At 41.5% G+C, this 23,807-nt stretch overlaps 1 protein-coding gene across 1 annotated transcript; it reads right to left on the minus strand.

Moving 5' to 3' along the window:
• Positions 1–13,186: 13,186 nt before the first annotated feature.
• On the minus strand, positions 13,187–15,865 carry LOC102860362 (acyl-coenzyme A amino acid N-acyltransferase 2-like). The gene is made up of 3 exons (XM_006886886.1): positions 15,403–15,865; positions 14,987–15,189; positions 13,187–13,780 (listed from the first exon to the last, which is right to left on the minus strand). Exons 1-3 carry the CDS (start codon positions 15,863–15,865, stop codon positions 13,187–13,189), a joined length of 1,260 nt encoding a protein of 419 aa, XP_006886948.1.
• Between the last annotated feature and the right edge of the window lie 7,942 nt (positions 15,866–23,807).

A 23,807-nucleotide genomic window follows, 5' to 3' on the forward strand; every position in this document is an offset into this window, starting at 1 on the left:
GTTCAGGGAAGGAATCACCACTCAAATTGTGTCAGCGATCATGTTTCCTCTCAACATGATGTGTCTGCATGCTGTCAGTGAACACATTTTTCCAAGCACTAGGGTCCTATGGAAGTGTCTCTCACGGCAGACGCCACATCCTCCTTATTTTATGGGATGGTGACTGATCCTGAATTTCCTTAGAAACCAGTGAGGCAGAGTAAACTGTGGTTATCTGACCACTGCACAGGGAAACCATATTTCCTGCTTGTTTTCTAGATGTTGGTTCCTCTGTGGAAGATCAGAGACACAGGCAGGAATGTCACTTTCTGAAGGATACTAAATAATCAGAGATGATGGCCTAGTGATAAGGTGCTGTACCACAACCTGAAGGCACACAGTTCAAATACACCAGATGCTCTGAGGGGAAAGATGGACAATCAACTTTGATGCTATTTACTGCCTTTGAAAACCCAGGAGGGTCAGCAATACTGTCGACAGTACATAACCTACTACAAGCAGTCAGAGCAGTGATTCAACCTGTATTATTAAACTTTCTTCTTCATTTTTCTCAGTTCTTTCTCCTCAGACCTAAACCTTCTTGGTCTCTGAACAATGGGAGTCCACATTTTCTGTGTCATTATTCCCATACACTATATTCCTATATGCAGACACTTGTGAAGCTCAAGGCTTTCTTACCAACTTCAACAAAGAGCAGACTTTAGGTTCACTTTCTAGAACTGGACCACTTTAAAATCTGTGAATTATGTGAAGGTCCGTGTTTACTTGTAGAGGATTAAATGTCTCCATTCAGTCCCTTCAAGGTGGACAAGGCATTAGACACCCTTTTGGGCTTCATGGGTGGTGGTTGCACAGGAGACAGTCAGTGGAGGGGCGCTAAGATTGATGTTGGAAGAACAAAGTTCTGTGACTGATGTTTAAGTTAATCTTCCAAGACCTAGAAGTCCTCCATAAAGGCAGGATTTACATCCTCCCTCAAGGGAGATTGGGCCCGGGGGTCCCTAGTTGTTTCTTCTGACTTTGCTGTTCCAAAAAGGCCTTTGGCTTGGGCCAGACTCTTCCAGAAGAAATATTTTCTTCTTTTGGGTTTTTTTCTCTCCTGGAGATGACAGGGCTTCCTCATCCATTGTTTCGGCTGTAAAACAACTGAGAAAAAAAGAATGTCATCTTTCTCTTTCTGCATTTGGACAGCATAGAGCCCTTTAGAGTGTGATCTTTTCTCTCCCTTTCTTGGGATGTGTCATAATATAGTATTTGCACAGCCAACTGCTTATCCTTAGTTAGTGGACCCAGCAAAGGTTGGTCCTGTGAAGCTTAGGGCACTGTAGGCTCAGAAGACCCAGGAATCCTTGTTTGATTTGTAATAACATTCATGTTGGTCTCATTATGAAATTGATTCTTCGATTTTCTCCTCTCACAGATGGCTGGAGGGAGCTCTGGGACCCCAAGGAGAGGAGAGAGCTGGGGACTCACCTGATGGAAGGCAGTAAGATCAAAGCTATCACTCTCTTCCTAGGAGTCCTGGGATGACTTGTGCAAAGGCGGCACATTGGCAGCCTCTGGTCTTTGGGAGGGTTTGTGCTCTTTCTGGTGGAAGGAAGCCCAAGCCCTTCTTCCTCTTCTCCATGGCCCTCTGAGGCTCTGGGTTTCCCTGAGTGTTCTTTCTTTTCAGTTAGAACTAAATCCTTGCTCCTTTTATGGGTAAAGGACTTGGGGAACCATTGCTCCCCCAAGCTGGTGTGGAATACTCCCGTTTCCACCAGAGTAGAGACTGCCCGCTCCTCTGTCATGCTCTTACTGATGCAGTGGGCAAACCCAGCAGCTCTGGCGCCAGCTCTCTGCTGACTCAGCAACACTGGCTTGAGTTTGATGATAGGCTGAGTTTTCAAATGAGTCAGTTTGGAATCTCTCTCTTATCAAGGCTTGGGACTTTGGAAATGATACTGTCCTGTTCTTGGAACTATACCCAAGGACCTCTTGCACACACATGTTCACTAAGTTAGGTGAGACCAGGTCACTAAACCCACTGGCCTCTGAGGCTGTAACTTGGGTGATTCTAAGAATACTCAAGGCTGTATTGATCCAGGGCAGAGGCCATTGGTCAGCGTCGAGGGGTAGTGAATTAATGGGCTTCAGGGTTACGCCCCATTCATGGTGAATCAACTTCTTCTGGGGCTGGGACTCCACCAGCCTCCAGGCACTATAGAAGACGACTGTATGTTCCCTTAGGAGAAGTGACACGGGCTTCCCTAGCCAACAAGTATCCACAGTCTCAGCAGTTTGGACTGTGTCACGTCCTCCATATAGCATGAGGCTCTGGGCGTTACTGACCTCTCTGCTGAATAGCTAACACATTCCCCCGTCAGCCGCAGCTGCATTTGCAGCTGGTGACACTCCATGGTGTTACGTGCACCCAGCGTGGGATACCGGACACTGACTTTGATTTCTCTGTGCTTAAGTACAGAGACCCAGTTTGCGGTAAATGGGCAAAAAAAGAATATGGTGCTGAGGAGAACAGGCAATTTGGCACCAGCAAGTAATAGGAATACACACTATAGAGAGATGGAATATTCGGCAAGGGCTGGGACATGGCCCTGTCCACAGAGAGAGCTTGAGAGCCTGTGAAGGTGGCAAGTAGAGTCTCATTGTATAGACAAATGTGGCCACAGTTGAGTGGGCTTTGGTTCTGGGTCTGAAAGGCTCTTGTGTCTTCAGCCTGTTTCCCAGGTCTTGTATAGGATCTAAATAGGCCTCCAAAGTCTGCAGAGGGCAAAGCCAGGGCCAAATCATTTGGGATTTTCTCACTGTAGCAGTTTTTTTTTGTGTGTCTATTATGGGCTGCTCAGAAACAGAGAAGACCAGAGTAGACGGGCTGATAATATGTGAGCCCAAGGTGTTGTGGTAAGGTGGACCCAGTTATTTCAGCACAGATGGTAAAAGTATCATTCCTGGAGAATGGAATTAGCTGGCTATTTGCAGACTGGTTACATGATAATGGGTCGGTCTTGTTGTGCTTCATGGAGCCCTTCAAGTACCTGGGTTGCCCCCATCTCTGGAATTGCCTCCATTTTTAACATGGACCTCAAGAAGCTCGAGGGCTTCAGAATTGCCTTGTGGCAAGAAAGACTGGAAGACTTTTTGCAAAGCTATAAAGTCACTGCCGTTGGTTAAAACTATGCTTAAACACGGCATAATGACACGAGATTTCAAAGGTTATTCATTCTGAATACCATGTACAACTAGGAGATTTCTAGAAATCATATCTTGCTGGTACACATTTATCCTAGGCTCAACAAAACTTAAGATAGACAGACTAACTGGGGTCCTGGACATAGTCAGTAGTTGAAGTCTCTACCTGAGCTGCAGGTCAGTCAACTTGGATGCTGACCACGCACTTTGATAGAACAGCCATCTGGCTTAAGGATTTCTCTTCTAATAATTGTAATCTTGTGAAGGTTTCTGATACCAGAGCGGGCTCTCTGGAGTGCTTGGTCCCCAGGGGCAGACTCAGGGAGACCAGATAGAGACAAAATCTCTACGTAAGAGAAGCTCCGTGATGCACCAGCCGAAGTGGAGACAATCAGGGTGCTTTTCTGAGACAACAATTGCTGTGATTCTTCAGCTGAAGGGGAAGCAGTCAGGGTTTCTTGCCCCAACATCAACTGCTGAACTCAAAAGGCAAGCCACTGGAGACATGGTAACAGGGGGCTGCACACAGGAAACGGTCCTGGGGAGGGGCAGCCATGGCTGAAAGGGAAGCATGACACCCATTACTGACTGAAGTCACCTCCCTGCCTGGAGGAGTGTGGTCTGGGGGACAGACATTGCCCTCCCCATGACATCCCCCTAGGGTTCTACCACAGTGCTTGTTAGGCCTGGTTGAGCCAAGGGTTTGGGTCTTGTGGGGCGAAGGCTCAGGCACCTGAATGGGTGGATATGGCTTCAGAGAGGACTAAGAGGTGGAGTCTATCCTCTGGTGAACTGTGTCGAGAAACTGGACTGGAAGTGACTCAGGTGAGTGAGGATGTCAGGTGGTGAGGAGGATGTGATCATCAGTTATAACCTGGAATAGTCTTACCTGGGGCTATAATAGCGATGCCTGGTGCATACTGTACATACCATCTGTTAATCTTTGGGAACACTAGATCTCAGGGACGGGAAATTGTCCTGTGTATCTGTAGCCCCAGAGGTTTCTACGTACAACAACTCTGTGGGACCAATCTTGTTGATTTGAGATCTTAGTGATATAAAATTATAAGATATTTTTCTGAAGATTGTCCTAGTGAGTAACTTTCTAATGTTTGAAGGCCAAGCCAAACACAAAGGTCTCAGACAGAAGGATAATAATTATAAAAGAATATCAAAATAGTGACACATCTATGTAATCCAGTCTCTAGACTAAAGAAGTTGTCTGTTTGCTGAGCTTTACTGCATGTAGAGTCTTATAAATTATATACTAGTATAAACTGAGATTCAGGAGGAATGTGACTGTGGCAAAGAGTGACTATAAAATTGTTCTCTTCTGGGCTCTTCTTTAACCTGTGCTCCGACAGTGCTCTCAACCAGAGACCCAGGGTCTCCTATGCATGGCTCCCTCCCAGGCCTTATCCCTCTGCCCTCTTTGTCCCTCCCCAAATCCAGAAATCATCACAGGTCAGGCCAGAACTTGGGAAGCAACAAAGACTACAAAGTAGAGAAGTTACCATTTCATGTCAGAGAGCCACTCTGGCAGGTTCTCAGAATCATCCTGGGAAGCTTTCCCAGCTGTGGAACCAGGAGACAGTGTCATGTGGAGCAGAAAAGGTCAAAGGCAACTTGTTAGAAGCTGAGTGGTTCGATCTGTGACTCCCAGTGTGGACTAACGGCTCACCAAGGTCATGCTCAAGTTGTACGTGTCTGTGTGTAACTGAAACATTTCTGACATGTCACCTCACTCTCATTTGATGTTCTCTGTCAGTGTGAGTGAGGCGGGAGCGTCTGATTTCTGCCCATTTACTGGATCAGAGGAACATGACATGGAGTGAATTCCATAGTTATCATAAAAAATAGTAAATAACACAGTGTTTTCTGTCCTATTTCTGCTTTTTCTAGCAAGGCAGAGTACAGAAATTTGGACATTTGCAGGCTCTGATTTCCTATCAAGGGATGTTTTCTGAAAAGTTGTTAATTTGGGAAGTTTAGCCTTCACAGGTTAAAGTCCGTCACTCCTGCCACCAAGAATCAGAAACGGTCAGTGTCCATGGGAATCTCACCCACGTTCAAGGGGAGCTGAGGAGAGCCTGGGACTTTACCTCTTGATGTTGCATCTGTAGCCTTTGCACTGACCCTTTGATGTTCCTTGTGGATGAAAACAGAACATTACAACACAAAGCTATTACACAAAATTATTTTCCTGTGTAGAATGAGACAAGCCTGTAAACTTTTTCCAGTCTTGTTTCTATATTTACATTTCCTTTCCCTAGCGTTCTCCTTTTCCCCAACATTTTCTTTCCCTGCTTATTTCTGACACATTTGTAGATTCTTCCAGATTTCATACCTTCCACCTCATTCCTAGGACAGGTCTGTGGAGTTCTTAGGTAGTCTCAACAGGAAGAGTGGGACAGAATGAAAGAGTTAGGGTCCCAGAGGACAAAAGCTTCAGCTTACAAGGGCTCAAGGAACCAACCAAAAGTCTCTGGAAGTGAAGGGTCCACAAAGATGCCTGTTTGAGGACCAGCCCATGTCAGGCAAAGAGGCTCTTGGCTTGTCAATTAGAAGAAATGGAGAGCTGACAAAGAACTGTTTCTAGGTTCTAAAAAGTATATGACTAAACTGGAATAACCGAAAGTGACATAGAAAATATTTTTTCCCAGAGCAGGGGAGAAGATGCAGAGAAAAACTGAGGGTTTAAAAGCTGCTCATGTAAACTTAACATTTCACTACTTTTCAGAATGTTTCCTTCCGTTGCCAGCACTTCTGCTAGATTCTGAACTTAATTCATGGCCTACTTTTTCCGCGTGCTTTACTATTTGTGTAATGCAAAGGATGAAACTGTGGGTGTATAAAGGGTAGCAACATCCCTCAGAGCAGACGTAAAGCAGAGCAGAGCTTCAGTCTCATCAGTATCAGGAGAGCAGTCATTGCTTTAATCTGACAAGGCACCGATTTCTAAAATTTGTACAAAACTTCAACACTAGGAAATTCCACACAATTACAAAATGGGCAGAGGGCAAGAATGGACATTTCACCCACAAAGACGTTCAGGTGGCAAATAAACTCAAGAAGAAATGCTCAAGACTAGTAGCTATTGTTGTTGTTAGGTGCAGTGTAGCTGAGAGCGACTCTTAATGTCCCTGTGAATGCAGACCTGAATCTTGTTCTGTCTTGTGCCATCCTCATCGTCTCTAAGGTACTTAAGAGATAGAGAACAAAACAAGAAGCCATCCTCTTACATCGGTATAAATAGCAATATTCAGTATGATATCACACAGTAAATGCGGAAATGTCATGTTACCCAGCAGCCTCACCAACAGGTTGTAGGCCATAAGTGCATCAAAAACTTTTTCCAAGAAGGTGAAAAGAAAACCTGGGAACAAACATTTGGGAATACCATCTCAGACAAGAGTCTTATAACAAAAGTTTATGGAATACTCCTGGGCCTCCACAAGAAAAAGACTAATAACCCATTTACAAATGGATGAACGACATGGAAAGAATTTTCACAGAGGAAGTTACTAGAATGACAGACACATGAAGAAATGCTTAATGAGGTACCATCTCACTTCAGTAACGGCAGCAAAGTTTAACAGGGCAGCAATTAATAAATCTTGGGGAGGATGTAGTGAGAAAGGAACTCTCATATATTGTTGGTGGGATTGTAAAATTGTACAACCACTCTGGAAGATAGTTTGGGGCTTCCTCAAAAAAGCTGAACATAGAAATTCCATATGACCCAGCTATTCTACTACTTGGAATATACCCTGAGAAAATGAGAACTGAGGCAGAAACAGAGATTTGTACACAAACATTCATAGCAGTGTTATTCACCATTGCAAGAACATAGAAACAACCCAAATATCCAACCACAAACGAATGGCTTGAGAAATTATGGTACCTTCACACAATAGAATACTATGCAGCACACAGCAGCAACGATTTTGTAAATTATTACCTAACTTGGGAGGGACTGGAGAGAATTATGCTGAGTGAACTCAGTCCCTCAAGGATAAATATTATATAAAACCATTATTGTAGAATGAGTATAAGGATTCAAGAGGAGTGGGAAAGGTTGGAAGCAAAGGGATGAGGATGTGCGGAGGGGGCGGAGGGGATTAATCATGGGGTTGTACATTTTGATGGGTGAGGGAAATTGAGATAATTTGTTCTTGAAAACAAAGTGTTTGAATTTTGCAAATAAACTAGTAGAAGAAGAAAAAAAGAATGAAAAGGGTTATAGGAGCCTCGCTGAGCAAGTTATGAAAATCCGCATCAGGCTATAACAGAAGAAATGTATGCATATCAATCAGTAAAAGAATGCAAAAAGTTATAGTTTTGTAGCCAGAAGAGAGGAAGTTGGTAAATTTGGGATAATTCAAAGAGTAATAAAGTCAATGGTGGCACTTTTATTTCAAGTTCTCTTCCCTTCTAATATGAAGCTCCCAGAATCCTCAAGGATATTGGGTAACTTGAAGACAAATACATCAAATACCAGATCACCCTAGTTTGGTTCCCCACCCCAGTTTGCTTTTTAAGGAGCAGGTCACATTGTTGTTGTTGTTGTTTTATACCACAGAGTTGGAACCGACCCATAGCTGACCCTGCGGTGGGTTTTCAGAGGCCGTTAATCTCACCAGAGAAGATTTCCTGTCCATCTCCCGCAGAGCAGCTGGTGGCCTCAAATCACAGGTGCTCACAGAATGCAGATGGAGGGTTGTTGTGAGTCAAAGTGGACTCAACACCAGCGGGTGTTTAAAGGGGAGATAACTGACATACTGGACAGTATGTTGCACAGCTAACCAGGACAATGTTTCTGGAAGTTTTTCTCCACCAGGAACTCCAAGCGAAAGATTGTCTCTTGCCATTAAGATTCACAGCCTCAGAAACCCCATAGAGGGTTGCTTTGAATAGGAATCAATTGGAATGTCAGTGAGTCTGAGACAAGAGAACATTGGTAGTACGCATGAGCAATAGCCTTGCGGCAGGAAGAGATTTACATTTGGGAAAAACGAAGCAGGGCTAATTCTCCTGAATTGGATAATACAAATGGGCATAGTCCAGGAGAGAAAACTTGAAATGATTTACAGAATAGAAGAATGTAAAAGGGGAGGAAAAAAGATTTGCTCACTTATATGTGAGAAGGCACAATGAGTAAGTGAGAAAAAGACATTTGGTAAGCTAAAGAGCATGTCAGTTATAGGGGAGCTTGGCACAGGGTTTAGGATTATCTTTAAGCTACAGAAAGCCTTTGGTGGATTGTAAGGCTGAAGAAGGACATAATCAGATTTCCATTTTCAAAAGGTCCTCTGGGCTGCGTTTGTGTATAGAATACATTGTGAGTAACCAAGAATGTAAATGAGATTATTAGTTAAGAGGCTGCAATATTGCGTTAGGCAAAATATTTATGACTTGACTCAGTGGAGTCGAAGTAGTGATTCAGAGTGGACCTAAAGGGTATGGAAAATTGATTAAGTGGTGGATCCAATAGTGTTTGAATATGGATTGGATATGGTGGGATGGTGGCTTTCAGTCAAATTTGCCTCCTAGGTAATAGCTGCCCTCTCCTAACTCCTCTGCCTCAGGGCTTGCTGATGGATGGAAAGCTGGAGACAAGAAGAAATTGAGTGTGAGTTTGCTCTTCAGACAGCTGGCTCCTGACAGGTTGACTTCCCATGGAAGTCCATGTAGTTAACTACACACATACACTTCTGACACTAGAAATGACTCTCCTAGGAGAATTAACTTTTATATCACTCAAAAACAGTGCCTCTATTCTCAGTCTGGCATACACATTTTGGTAGCTTGTGTGCCAGCAGCTATCAAGATTTACAGCCTTTCCACAAACTCAAGCAGATGTGTGTGAAGAAATGAGGAATAGGGTGAGGAAAACACTATCTTCTTTCTATATAAAATATGAGTATGCTATGTACCTTAATGTGACTTTTATCTATCAGTTTGCCTCAAATGTTTTGGAATATAGGACAGTTCATCTCTTAGAAAAATTGTGTTTCCATTCATTTTTTTAAATTATGGCTTGATGAGGTTAAATAAAGTCATATTTCCTTTGCATTTAAATATATATATATATATGTGTGTGAATGTATTTATACATATACACATATATATGTTTATATATTATATAATATATAAATATATATAATACATATATATTATATATTATATATATATATCCCTATATCATTTTCCATGCCAAACATTCCAGAATTGGAATTCCAGAATTGGTTAACTCTAGGTTCTCCAGAGTAATATGGATTAGTCATATCCAATCCTTGACAAAATATGTTTCCTTCTCATTCTCTTCCTTATAGAAAGCAGAGCCCTGCTCTCAAGTGCTTCCTCGTGTGGGAACTTCTGCTGTGTTGTGCAGCACCACTGATTCAATGAGGAAGCTCGCAGCTTAGTAGAGCCTCAGCTGAATGGTGGCCACAAAGCTTGCTCTCAGGTTAGGGGCTTTGAGCTCAAGAAGGTAACATCTAGAACTAACTGACTCAACAGTGACTCACTCATTATCAATCAAACTTATCATTTCGGGTGCTATTTAGGTACCTATAACCACCTAAAAAATAGATTCTGGATTTTTGGTAAAATGAGCCACACACACAATTCACTAAATATTTATTATTCTGTCACCAACACTAATGTTGTTGAACATGGACCAGACTTACCCACTTTAAAGTTCACCCTTCATCATACTGGAGTCTAATTTGACTAGAAAAACTCCCTTATTAAATCATAAGTAGCCCAAATATATCACATTCTCATAGAATCTTTACCAATCTATCTGCTCTTCAGATTTATCCTTTCTTATTATCAGAGCATCTTTGTCTTAGTAGTTTAATGTTGTTCCTTAAAGTCTGCACTTTAAGGCACGGTCTATGTCCTCAGTGATCATGTGAAACCCTGGACACTGAGGCAGAGTTTTTAAAATCTTTCTCTCTGTATTCACAAAACTTTTCCTGCTATGTCCTCATAGTAGTCGGGAGGGGAGTTACGTCAAGAAGGATATGGTCTGGAGAATGCCGCTGATCACTCGGGTAGTCTTCTCAAGACGGAAGTCACTGTGTGCCTGGTTAGGATCCTGGTTTTATGAGTTTCAAATTAGTCTCTGAGTCCCTCAACTACAACCAGTCTCCTGGGGACAAACTCTTCCTCAATGAATGTAGAGGGACTTAAAAACAAACAAACAAACCCTATTTTATCCTTAGCTGGAAGCCTCTGAGTGCCACAGATAAATCCTTGACTTACCCAAGAGGTTGGATATTCAAACCTGCCCAGCGGTACCTCGGAAGACAGGCCTATTGATCTGCTTTTGAAAGTCATAGCCTCAGGAAAACCCTGTGAAGAAGTTTTATTCTGGACACATGTAGTTAATACTGTTGAGTAAGTGAACTAATAGATGAATGTGGTTTGGAGAAAGACTACGTATATTCAATCCTGACTCTACCACTTGCCCTTGTATATTGTAAGTAAATAGATACATAGGTGATGGTGGTTGTTGTTCTATAGAGTTGCCTGTGACTCACAGCGACCCTATATACAACAGTTCTGAAGCTTGCCTTGTCCTGAGCCAGTCTCACTGACTCTCCCACTGCCCCAGTTATCATGTCAATCCACCTCATCTGCGGTCTTCCTCTCCTGGGCTGTGCCTTTTTGCCCTTCTGAACACGACGTTCTCCTCCAAGGACTGGTCCCTCCTGGCCATGTGCCCAAAGTCTGTGAGACAGAATTTCAAAACCCTTGCCTCCAAGGAGAAACTTGGTTTCACCCTCTCCAAGACAGACCTATTTGTTCTCCTGGCACTTCATGGTATGTTCCATACTCTTCTCCAGCACCACAACTCAAAGGCATCAATTCTTCTGTCATCCTCAGTCATTGTTCAGATACATAGGTAGATAGAGAAATAATAGATTAAAGGAAAATAAAAGCAACCCACTGCAGTCAAGTCAATTCCAATACATAACGATCTTCAATCAGGTCCAAAGCTGTAATCTTTATGACATAAGACTGCCATTTTTCTCCCAAGGAGCAGCTAGAGGGTTCAAATCACCATAAATCAATCATCATAAAGTTGTCTATATGAGGGTTATCTATGCCATACTATTGACTGAGGAGGAAGTTAGGTAACCCAAGAAAAGCCTTTAACAGAGTTTCTTTAATACAACAAACAGAAGTATATTTGTATTTATTTTTCAGCAATACAGAGGCCTTCTTTAGGTCATCGCCAATCAGGAAGTGAGAAGACTCACTACAGGAAGTTACACTTCCTATCCCCATCACACCACATCAAAGAAAACATGGTACATATGGGGGGGGGACACAATGGAAAAAATGAAAGTTACAGTTAAAAAAAGGCATTGATTAATGACAAATAACTATATAAAACACATGTATATGAATTAACGTATCAAATGCAATGTACATGAATAAAAAAATACAAAAAGTAAAGAAAAAGAAGACAATAGAATACAGTCACCTCTAACTACAATCCATTGTCCCCAGGTTGCATGCTATGTCAGTTTACCAAAGTTAAGAAAATTTAAATATCAAATACAATGTATACGAATAAAAAATACAAATAAAAAAACACAAAAAGTAAAAAAAGACAATAGTTAAAAAAAGACATTGATTAATGACAAATAACTATATAAAACATATGTATATGAATTAACGTATCAAATGCAATGTACATGAATAAAAAAATACAAAAAGTAAAGAAAAAGAAGACAATAGAATACAGTTACCTCTAGCTACAATCCATTGACCCCCAGTTGCATTCTATGTCAATTTACCAAATTTAAGAAAATTTATATATAAATTTTAGATGACTCAGGCTGAAAGTTAATTTTTAATTCTATTTCTGAATTTTATTTTTAAAAGCATATATAACTTGTTCTTCTACACAGCATCAGGGCAGATCCACAGAGCGGGCTGCTATGGTGGGAACAGAGGTCAAGGATCAACTTGAAAGTCTTCAGTAGCAAATAAAAGTCCAATGAGAAATGGATTATGCAGTAATGGAATTTATTAGGTCACATAACAAGAAATCTACAGCTTCAATAGTTATGGAAACATGATTAGAATACAGGTTTTATTTTTCTGAAATCAAAGCCCTGGAAAGTAAGACTCAAAGTGTTAGGTTAGTAAGGCTTCATCATCTCCTTCCTGACAAATAACATTCTTCTACACAAAACTTGGTGCTTTGATGAGAGCATCAGGTGAAAGGAAGAACAAGAAAGAATGAAATAACTATAAAACAAAAATCCATTTTAGGGAAGAAAAATCAGAGATCAAAATATATATGGAGATACAGAAATATATACGTACATGTATGTGTATATATAGTTTTCTGAAGCTCTGCCTGATATGCTTTGGGCATGTTGTAAGAAGGGACCAGTCCTTGGAGAGGGACGTCATGCTTGGGAGGGTGGAGGGACAGTGCAAGAGAGGAAAACCCTCGATGAGATGGATTGACTCAGTGACTGGGCTATTGGGGGTAGGTGTGTTGGACACAATGAGGCTGGCTCAGGATAGAGCAGGGTTCAGAGCTGTGGTACATGTTGCCATGAGTCTCAGGTGACTCGATGGTACATAATAATAACAGCAACAACGTATGTGTGAATCCTGGTCTTTGTTTTCCCCCATTTCCTTACAGTGATTTAAAAAGGAATCATTACGTGAATAAATGGCTAACCCTCAGCCACTAGCAGAAATGTTGTCAGTTCAAAATCACCAGAAGGCTTCTGGAAAACACACGTGGCATGTGCTTCCAAAGGTCACAGCACTGAAAGACTTAAGGAGAAGTTGCAATCTACATGGCAACTGACAACAGGAAGATTCAAAATCCTTGTGAATCCTGAGGATCCAAGAAAACCTTCTCCCCCATCCTTCTTCTCTCAAGTCCTGCTTTATCCTTTTTTTCCTATTCTCTGCTCCAGCTGTCTCCCCCCTAATCCTCATCCTTAGTCCTTGTTTAGAGTTTGCTTTTGGTGGGAATAAGGTGTTGCCTGAAAAATGTCTGAATCTCCCCCCAGGCATGTTCCTGAGCTGCCGCATGAGCAACAGGGTCCCCTCCCCACAGAGCAGGCCAGGGAGAGCCAGGGCTCCAGGAGGCGTAGCACAGGGGGGCATAAGGTGGCTCTATGAGGTGTCCCGCTCCAGGGTACGCCAGCATCCTTCCAGTGCTCCTCCCGTGACTCTCCAACTGTTTCAAAGCTTGCTCAGCACACACTCTACCATTGAGACACTCATCATTCTGTCCAACAATGAAGAGGATCCAACCTCGAGCCTTTTCAACTGGGAGGACACTCTGCTGATTCAGTTCATGGCCAGGATCCCCAAAGTTGTGGCGGTAGCGCAAAGCTCCAGAGACATGGACTTGGGTGTGCTCTTTAAGATAATTCATGGGATTCACAACTAGATCCTTGTACCTGAGTGGAACTTTAGAGATAGCATTTAACCCATTGATACAGATAGTGGCGACCACCTGCTTCAGGTAGCAGGCCATGGCCAGCCCAATCTCTGCGCCTTTGCACACAGAAATCACTCCAATTCCAGATTTTTGAATCTGCAAGGAGAACACAAAGTAGGGCCCGTTAAAAGCCATTGTAAGAAATGCTCTTCTGTCCCACAGAACAGCCTGACATACTGTGAGTAAGCCAGTGTAATGAGAAAGAAGCAAATTCAAGTCCTGGCCATTGGATCTACCAGCTTCTATCCTAAGAGAGTTAGCGACTGACTCTTGTCATTTAGAAATCATTTTATAAACCTTGTCATATTTGGGAATGACAATAATATAAAGCTCAGGATTGTTACAAGGATTAAGAATAAATAACACTTTATCAAAACAGTCCTGGAAGGTATGAATTAGTTTGAGCTCAACTAGCACTGTTGGCATAGTCTGTGACATGCTTTTCTATGAGTCAAAAGGCTGATGGTTTGAATATACCAGATACTTCACGGGAGAAGGATGTGTAGTATTCTTTCATAGATTCACAGCCACACAAATGCAATAGAGGGCTGTGATGCGTCATCTAATTCACGCATTGATAATGAAATTTGGGATTATTAGCCAAATATTTGGTAGTTCAAATATGGGCAGAGCAGGCTGCAGGGGGGGAAAATTTGCTGACAATATACTTTTGTCCAATTATAACAATTTAAAACCATCTAGTGTTCAGTTCTATTTTGATACACATCAGAACACTCTGAATCTGCCCATCTTTCTCCAGTGGAGCAGCCACTGGGTTCAAACCATGTGCCTTTGGGTTGACAGTGCAGTTCCTTAACACTAAACCGCCAGAGCTCTAATGCAACCCACTGCCCCATCAGGACTCTTTCCAAAAGATCATGACCACTGAAAACCCATGGAGTGCAGTTCTGCTCTGAAATGCATGGAAACACCATGACCCAGAAGGAACTAGCCATAAACGGTTAGTTCAGCTAGCTAATCAGATGAGCCAGCAAGTCAACGTTGTTGGAAATCTTGCTCTGATCTTGTGCTCCAGCTGTTATTCACAGTTTCAGAACCTTTTAGTGTGACTGACACTAGCATTATCCCATGCAAAGAAAATCACTGAAGTTGGAAACCGTGCCACGCTAGGAAATCAATGACTCTGAGCTCATTCTCTGATAAAAATTCAAGAGTTGTTTATCTCAAGAAGTAGTTTATGAATTTATGACATAGCGTAGCACAGACTGGTAAAATAGAGAGGCCAGACCCTTGTGGTCTTGCTGTAATGTCACAAGGTAAAATGAAAAGTATATGAAATACCTTGGGGTGAGCCAGTAGCAAGTTGGCGGCTTCCTCAAAATATCCCAGATCCACCTCCAGCAGTTGTCTGGGCAAGTCATCATAGGCAAAATATGCTAATGCCAACACCGCAAAACCACGTGCAGCCAGAAGACTGGCCCGGAATTCAACCAGACCCCCAATGCCTCCAAACAAATCAATGACTCCTGGGAATGGGCCCTCCCCTGAGAACAGAGGAAGAGAGTATTGGAAAGGGTGTAAAGAGCACTGAGTCAAAGTAAAATCTGAGCAAAATGTATCCCATTTCACACATGTACACCACCCCCTCAACAGCATGCTAGCTGTAAAAATTATGAGAAATGCTGATTCTCCAACAATTTGATGTCATACCGTTTTTTTAAATTTCCATTCACAGTTTCGTCAAACTTTAATCTCACCTGGAGGGAGGAACAGGGCTCCTCGCACTCGGCCTTCCCGGATCTGCATCCGGATCATCCCGGACCTGGAGTACCAGCGCTGCACCGTCTGTCTGGCCCTGGGTGGAGCTGCATCTGAATCTTGGAAACAAACTGAGTCATAGAGTTCCAGGGTGATCCAAAAGGGGCTGTTCATCACATCCCTCTTGAGGAGCCTCCGGAAAGGTCTCTTGGGCTTCAGAGACCAGAAGAGGCCCATTGGATGGACCCCCACGTAGTCACCTCCCAATGCAGGCTCCTGCTCCAGGTCCACTTTACCAGCCTCATTAGCCCTGTAGAAGGCTCTCGCCTGGAACAAGTTTCCCTTCTCATCCTGCAGAGATGCCTTCAAAGTCACCATCTGAGACGGGGGCAGCCCTGTCGCGTAGATGTGTACTGGCTCATCTGCAAGAGCGCTTGCTGGGGTGGCTGTCAGCTGACACATTGCCAATCTTTGCTGAGATCAAGGGCTGCCTCCTGCCTCACCAACAGAAAAGAGACTTTGAGTTGAAGTTTCAAGGAAATGCCTATAAGGCTCATGTGTGTTCTAACCATTACTCATTAGAGCCCTTGATTTGTGCAGGTTTATGAGAGGAAAAGAGGTTTTTTAGGAGATGTAGCAACGGAAATAAACCCAGAGCCACAGGACTCCAAAGTGACCACTTGCCCTTGGTTTAATTTCAGGCACTTAGACCACAAATCAGGATTGCACTTGTGGTCACATAAACATCATCTGAAATAGTTAAAAGTAAACCTATTCAAGGGTAAACTGTAAACACTGACTTTGGTCTGTTCCTAGGACTATATATTTGTTTCTCCTGTGCTGTTTACATGAAGAAACTAGAAAGGGTGCCTAACAGTTTTAAAAACAATTATTTTTTTATTGTTGTTGCTCCTAATAACTTAGATATGTATATATTTATCATTTACTCTTTTTTATTTTTTAAATTTTAAATTGGTTTGCTTACTAAGTTTGTATAAATTGTGTTTTATATAATCATACCCATTCACTGTGTTTTATGAAAACTAATCACCATTGAACTATGCCAATCATCTATTTTTATGAGGTTATGATGACTTTGCTACATAAAGAAAGGCACTGAAGTAAGAAAACATTTGCAGCACCTGCGGTAGGGGCGGGGGGGGGGGGGGGGGGGCGCGGGGGGGGGTCGGGGCGGGGGGGGACGGAGAGAAGGGGGGGAGAGAGAGAGGAAGACGTGCTTCAAGTGCTCCAGGAAGACATGCTTCAAGTGCTCATTTTCTCCGTATATAAATGAGAAGGAGGTTAAGTCACATGTTCACGATTGTATAACTGGGAATTCAAACTAGATCTGACACCTGGATCTCCTGGAGTCTTTGTTAACTTGCAAGTTAATCTTGGTTTTCTGCTTTTAGTAAATTGAGCTTTACTCTGCAGGTTGAGATAATGCTTTTGTGACCTATTTCACAGAATGATCAAGGGGGGTAAGACATAATAAAGCCTTCAGTGCTGTTTCCAACTCCCCCACCTGCCTAGAGTAAAGTTACATACACAAACAATACACTGTGAGGTCTTGTCTTTGTGTCTAATTCCTACCTCCCTCTGCAAGACCTCCAGACCGTCGTCGAGTTCTCATTACTCATTCTGTTTGGTTTTTTATTTTCTCACCTAACGGAACTTAAAACTTCATGGTGCTGTCTGGTTTTATGCCTTACCAATAGCGTGATAAAATACTGATTTCACTGTGTTCAACCTGCAGCATTTTGGCTAGTAACTGAATTCTTCCCAGTTCCACTCGTAAGGTTCCTCTGGAGCCACTTGTTGTTGTTGTTGTTATGTGCCGTCGAGTCGTTTGCGTCTCATAGCGACACTACTCCAGTATAAATTAAAGACAATGGTTCCAGGGAGTCTCCATGGATCATTCTACAACCTGTGCCCTTGTAATCGCAAGGTCTTCTTTAACATGTCAGGTCTTCTCTAGTTCTGATCAGCTCTTTCCTCTAACTGGGCCTGCCTGTGGTTCTGTTTTACAGCCAAACCTTCACTCTCTGTCCTTGACCTCAAATCACTAGCTAGTCTTTATAGATTTCTTAGGATCACTTCATAGGACGCCCTGGTAATTGATTCCAGGAGTCCTGGTGGCACAGTGGTTAAACTCTCAGCTACAACCAAAAACTAGTGGCTTGAACACCCAGTTACCCTATGGGAGAAAGATGTGCCGATCTGCTTTTGCGAAGATTCCTCTAAATTCACAGCAACTCCATCAGTTCACACTCATAACAACCCTCCAGCGGGTTTCTGCGGCTGTAAATTGCAATGGGAGAAGGCTGCTCAACTTTCTTCCACAAAACTGCTGGGGAAGTGGAATTGCTGGAGACGTACAGCCTTTGGATTAGCAGCGCAACTTGCTATGGACCAGAGCTCCCTTCTGCAGTGATTGCAGCCAAGTTCTAGTCTGTCCTGCAGGGTCACTGAGAATTGGAGTTGACTTGATGGCACTCCATAGGGGTTAGGGTGACTGATACATCAATGCTTTTGCTTGTTTGCTTTTAAATTCCTCATATAAGGACTTTCTGAACATACGTAAGCTCTTTAGCAGTCAATTTAATTATGAGGGAGCTCTGGTGGCCTGGTGGTTAAGAAGCTGCACTGCAGTTCCGATGGCGGTGGGTTCCAACACCATGGTACACAACAACAACAACAGGAGTCAAGAAGATAGCAAACATGTCTCCTGGAGGAAATCAGAATCCCTGGTTGCAAGAAATCATAGGTTGTGTGAACAGAAGCGTATTTAGAATATGGTTTTTGTCAGAACCTGGGCATATTGTTTAAAAGATGTGTCATTTTAAGAAACAACAGCATAACAACAATTACCAGCAATGGATGAGAAAGTAAAGTGAGAAAAGCATTAAAAAAGCCAAGCAACTAAAAAAAACCAAAAAATCAGAAACTATGGCACAGAAAAATCTGGAACTGGAAAGCAATTCGTCCTGAGGATACAGTCATAGCATTTTTCACTTAAAATAGTATGAATTTCATTCTAGATTTTCTCTCGGGTCCCAGACCATATTAGTTTTAAGGTTCCTACAAGAAGTTATACTCTGTAATATGGTAGCTACACACTAACGATGTGGTTATGACTAATATTACCTTTTCCATATTTGTCATGTTTCAGATTTTTTTACAATAAAACTTTTAATCTGTATTATTTGTAAAATTTTTCATTATTTTATAACAATAAAAAACACTTATGTTCATATTGCCAGAACTGAAAACTGAAAGCTCTTTAATAAAGTCTTATCATTTACTTTTAAAAAAAGAAACAATACTACAGTAACAATAAAAAAGGGGGAGCAGAAAAGAGATAAGTGTATCCAACATAAAGAAATGAAGCAACCCATGTTCTCCCACTGTGTTGCCATCCACCTGTGGTCCTTACCTAATACGCGGTGCCTAACCCCTCCCAAATGCATAATTACAACCTGACTGCACCTTTTACTCATCAACTTGCCACTCTAAACTCCTGCATTATTTGAGAACATTTGGAAAATATCATTAGATTTCCCAAGGGCATGCTTCAGTTAGTTCCAGCATCACACTCTGTCCTTTACATTTAATCCAAAAATCAATAAAACACTGGGTTTAATTTTAATGCCTCTGGTTTCAGAAAGATAGGTTTAAGCTCTGAGTCTGCAACTTTCTACCTGTTACTGGCTTGGATAGATAAATTAAACTGGAAATATTCAATTTCCTCTTTGTAAAATGGGAAAATAATAGTGTCTTCCTCATTTTTAAACTAAAGTTAAATAATATGGGCACTTAGCACAGATAAGTAAGGATCAAGAACTAATTTAGAATGTGAAATAAAGTTTTTTTAAATCTTACTTTGAAAAGTAAGTCACTTGGAAAGTGACTTTGAATGTATTTTGTCAAGGCCCAACACATTATTGAAAAGAGTCAACCCAGAAGCAAGAGTAAAGTAACAATAAAAGGAAAATAGAAAAACAGAGAAATAAGTAATAAATAAAGGTTGTTTCATGAAATACAAGTTCTCTTGGAAATTATACCGTATCTTATTAAATGTCAGAACTATATCCTTTTTTACTAGCCAGGCATGCATTTTGTCTCCACAGATGGTCATTAAGTCATCTCACGATACAGCTGATACATTTGTCAAAATTTTATGTTCCTGAGAAAAAACCAGCAGGGATGGTTATCACTGGTCCCTCAGAGAACCTGTGGAGATGAGAGAATACACCCACAATGAGATGAGCCTTCTTAGGAGGCCTGCAGGCTGTCGTAGCAGGAAGCAGACCTTGTCTAATGTGCAATGATAGTTCCAACTCCTTCAAACACTCACCCTGAGTTCAGCTACAGAAGTAGGAGAGAGCTGAGCCTTGTAGAACAGGACGGCCTATCTGTTGCTTGTTGGTTTATGTCCAAAATACTGCAGTTGGTTGTTCAAAGTTGAAAATGTCTTCACAGAAACTATGAGCTGACACTCCCTATGAGGCTTCTGTGACAAGAGTCTCAGCGGATGTTGCCAAGGCGTCAGGTTAGAGCCTCAGTCTCTGCTGGTCTGCCTTTCAACGCAGGCATTTCATAATGGAGTCTAATATTTCATCACCTGGCTCCGGTTTCTAAGCCTTTCCCCTTGACTCCTCCTCTGAAACTCCTGTTTCCAATCTTCTTTTCATTTCCTTCTCTGTCTCCTCCTTCCAGGTGCTGCCTATAAGGCAGCTGGCTGGATGATAGTCTCTAAGAAAGTGCATCTCAAACATCCATGTTTGAAACAGTCTTCTGCTGGCTGTACAAAACTTACCTGAGCAGTTAGTTAAAGAAAGATTCCTAGACCCTAAACCTGAAAAGTCTGATTTAATAAATCTGGGATGTGTGGGTTGTTTTCTTTCCTAAAAAGAAAATTTTGTTTTACATTGGTTTGCTTACATAGTTCATATAGATTGTGTTTCACACTGTCCTTCATTTACATAGTGTTTCATACATTTACATTCATTGTTTTTTCAAATTATTATTTATACATCATTCATTTTTGTATAATTATTCATACATAGTTTCTGTTATGTACATTTTGTTTTATACAATCATTTCTGTATATATGTTGGGTTTTTATATTATTTTTTTAAATTGGTTTGCTTATAAAGTTTATGTATGTTGTGTTTAGCACTATTCTTCATTCACATGGTATTACATACACTTATTCTCATGCATTATGCTTTATAAAATTAACCACCATTGGACCTTGCCCATCATTACCCTGTCTTTTTGCCTGGATCCTTCCCATTTGCTTCCTTCAACTCCCTCTTCCCACCAAAGTATGCAGCCCTGTGGCTTCACCTGTACCTATCTTCACCCATCTGCTCCCCCATTCCTCCACCTTGAGTTCCTGTACATGTTTTACTAATTATCTTTCTATTTTTACAATAATGGTCTTATGCAGTATTTGTCCTTATGAGACTGCATTAATTCATTCACCATAGTGCTCTCGAGCCTCTCCCAAGTTACATAGTATATCTCAAAATCATTGCATCTGAGTGCTGCATAGTATTCTATTGTGTAAATGTACCACAATTTCTCAAGCCATTCGGTTGTGGTTGGACATTTGGGCTGTTTCCATGTTATTGCGATGGTGACTAATGCTGCTATGAACACTGATGTACAAATCTCTGTTTGTGTCTCAGTTCTAAATGCCTTGAGGTACATTCCTAAGAGTGGAACAGCTGAGTCATATGGAGTTTCTATGTTTAACTTTTTGAGGACATGTCAAACTGTCTTCCAGAGTGGTTGGACCATTTTACAATCCCACAGTGTATGAGAGTTCCCACCTATCCACATCATCCTCTCCAACATTTATTGCTTGCTGCCCTACTAAATTTTGGCACTGCTACTGGAGCGAGAGGATATCTCATTGTGGGTTCTGTGTTTTTAATATGCACTTCTAACAGATATCCCAGTTTGGGAACCACTTCTCCTCATAGAGCCCAACCTCTCGGATAATCTGTTCTGCATATAGATTGAAAAGTATGGAGATAGGGACACATCCCTGGTGTACAGCCTTCCAGATTTTGAACCATGCAGTTAGTAATAAATAAAGATTCCTAGGCTCTAAGACATGGGGCATCTGAAATCTTCTTTATCCCACTGCTAACCCAATGAGCCAATCTTGACCATGGTTAAAATATAGAAATGTGGGAAGCCAAATATTAATCTAAATGAAAAATCAAATGCTTTCTCAGGATTTCAGGGAGGTACCAATACAAGCTGGAATTCCTCCTGAGACAGATCACAAAGGTCATGCTCTAAGGCAGACCTTAAGGCATCTTCACAATTCTTGGATTGTATTTGCAAACCCCTCCCGCCTGAGTCAATCATAAGGTTGTCAACAGAAAGAGCCTAGCTTCATTTGGACGGAATTATCTTCATGATTTGCTCCCTGATGATTCTCAATAAAGTTACAGAGAAGCTTGGTTCTGGGCTTCAGTCTCCGAGCTGTTCACCCCTGCTGCTCTCTGTTTTGGTTTTTTTTTCTCCATCCTTGGTGTCATCATATGTCTGTCTCTCTCTCTCTCTCTCTCTCTCTCTCTCTCTCTCTCTCTCTCTCTCTCTTCTGCTGACATTCAACCTATAGATTTTAGAATCTGATTCCAGACTATGAACTTCTTAAGAGAGGACCACCCTTTTCATTTTGCATCTTCTAAAACCGTTGAGTTCTAGCTGGGGGACCATTGATTTCTGGAATCATAGAGAGACACAGGGTTGAATCCTGGCTTCATCACTTTCTAACAGTGTGACCTCAGGTGACTCATGGAAATGATACGATAAAAAAGTAATAAAAGTGACGTGTAAACTTGGAGCAGAAGTGGCTGATCTTGGAACTCACTGGCAGAATGGGCTATCTTGGAGTAGAGGGGGAGAGCTGTTTAGGTACACAATTCCTATTTTTAAAAAGAGATGTTCTGACAGGACAGCAAGGACATGGTTTTATACTAATTTCAAAGACTAGATCCAAGGCTGAGAAGTGCAGGGGGAAAAAAACCTCAAAACGAAAGAACTAAACCACAAAGTGTGATTTTCACTGAACTCTGAAAAGCACTGGAAACAGTGGACAAACCATAATGCTTCAGTACACAGATGATAAAGTGAGATACAATATAACTTATACGGAGCCAAACCTTCTCTACTTTGTTCCCCCATATAGAAGCTTTCAGGGAACACAACACTCCATGGACCCAAGCCGAATGTAGCGTGTGAGTGGTGGGGTAGGAGCACTCAGCAATGACAGACGGACCATATACAATAGGCATCAAGAGATTTGAGCAGCAGGAAAGAGACAAGAATGAGAGCACATTGAACACATTACTGAAGAAAGCCTGGAATAGGAAAGGGAGATTCATTAGCTTTCTTTTTCTTTATCATAGAGTTGCAACTGACCATAGCTGACCAGCTGGTGGGTTTCCAGAGGCACAAGAGGAACTTGTCCATCCTTCTCCTGGAGAGCAGCTGGTGGCCTCAAACCATGTGCCTTCAGCATTCCAGCCTTAACTTCTTATCACTAGGCCACCTGAGCTCTCTTCATTTGCTTTAAGGAGATGTATATGGAGGCAAGAGTGTAGAATTTATTCATTAATACATGAGATATTTCAGAATAACCTCCAGAAAAATTGTCGTGATATTTGCAGAGGAAAGGCTATCATTTCATATTAACAATAAAGATCATGAACTGAAAAAATCGAGATTATGTATGTTAAGTGGTTGGCATATATTAATTGTTAAATGAATTCTCACAAATAATTGAAAAAAGAAAAGGAAAAAAAACCAACCTTAGACTACCTAGACATCTTGCAACAGATAAAAATGAAGACAAACTTCTGTTTTGTGCAATGGATTTGTAGAATTCTGTTCGGAAAAGTTGTCAGAGAACTTAAAATATATTAAAAATAAAACATGTTGCTTTGAGCCAGTTAGAATTCATGGAGACTCCATGTGTAAAACTACAGTTGTGTATTTTTTACCTTAGATAAAATATGTTCGCATGCCAATCAAAGAGAGATACATGTGACAATTTAAAATATATAAAGTCTTGTAACCATCAACAGCCATCCTTAAATATTGTGAGACACAGGTTTTAACAGTAACCAGGATGACTGTGAACTTGTCCATACCCAAATATGTGTTGGTAATCATAAAACTATTAAGGTGTCATTATTTATTCCTCAACAATGTATGTGCTAAACATAGGAGAAATAACCAGGACTTTGTTTTAACCTTCCAGAAATTCATAGCCTAATACAACAGGACAGAAGGAGAGTTGATGCCTTTGAGCTGTGGTGCTGGAGAAGAGTACTGAATGTACCATGGACTGCCAGGAAAACAAACAGATTCATCTTGG

Source organism: Elephantulus edwardii, unplaced genomic scaffold (assembly GCF_000299155.1).
Source record: "Elephantulus edwardii isolate Elephantulus edwardi_28Jun2011 unplaced genomic scaffold, EleEdw1.0 scaffold00052, whole genome shotgun sequence".
Lineage (NCBI taxonomy): Eukaryota > Metazoa > Chordata > Mammalia > Macroscelidea > Macroscelididae > Elephantulus > Elephantulus edwardii.

Bases quoted from the DNA above. Each gene is read 5' to 3' on its own strand.
- LOC102860362 (XM_006886886.1), bottom strand. From the start codon at position 15,865: ATGTGTCAGCTGACAGCCACCCCAGCAAGCGCTCTTGCAGATGAGCCA. The intron at 15,190-15,402 runs GTGAGATTAAAG...CTCTGTTCTCAG, and splicing joins AGCCCTGTTCCTCCCTCCAG to GGGAGGGCCCATTCCCAGGA. The intron at 13,781-14,986 runs GTATTTCATATA...TTCTCCTTGCAG, and splicing joins TGCTACTGGCTCACCCCAAG to ATTCAAAAATCTGGAATTGG.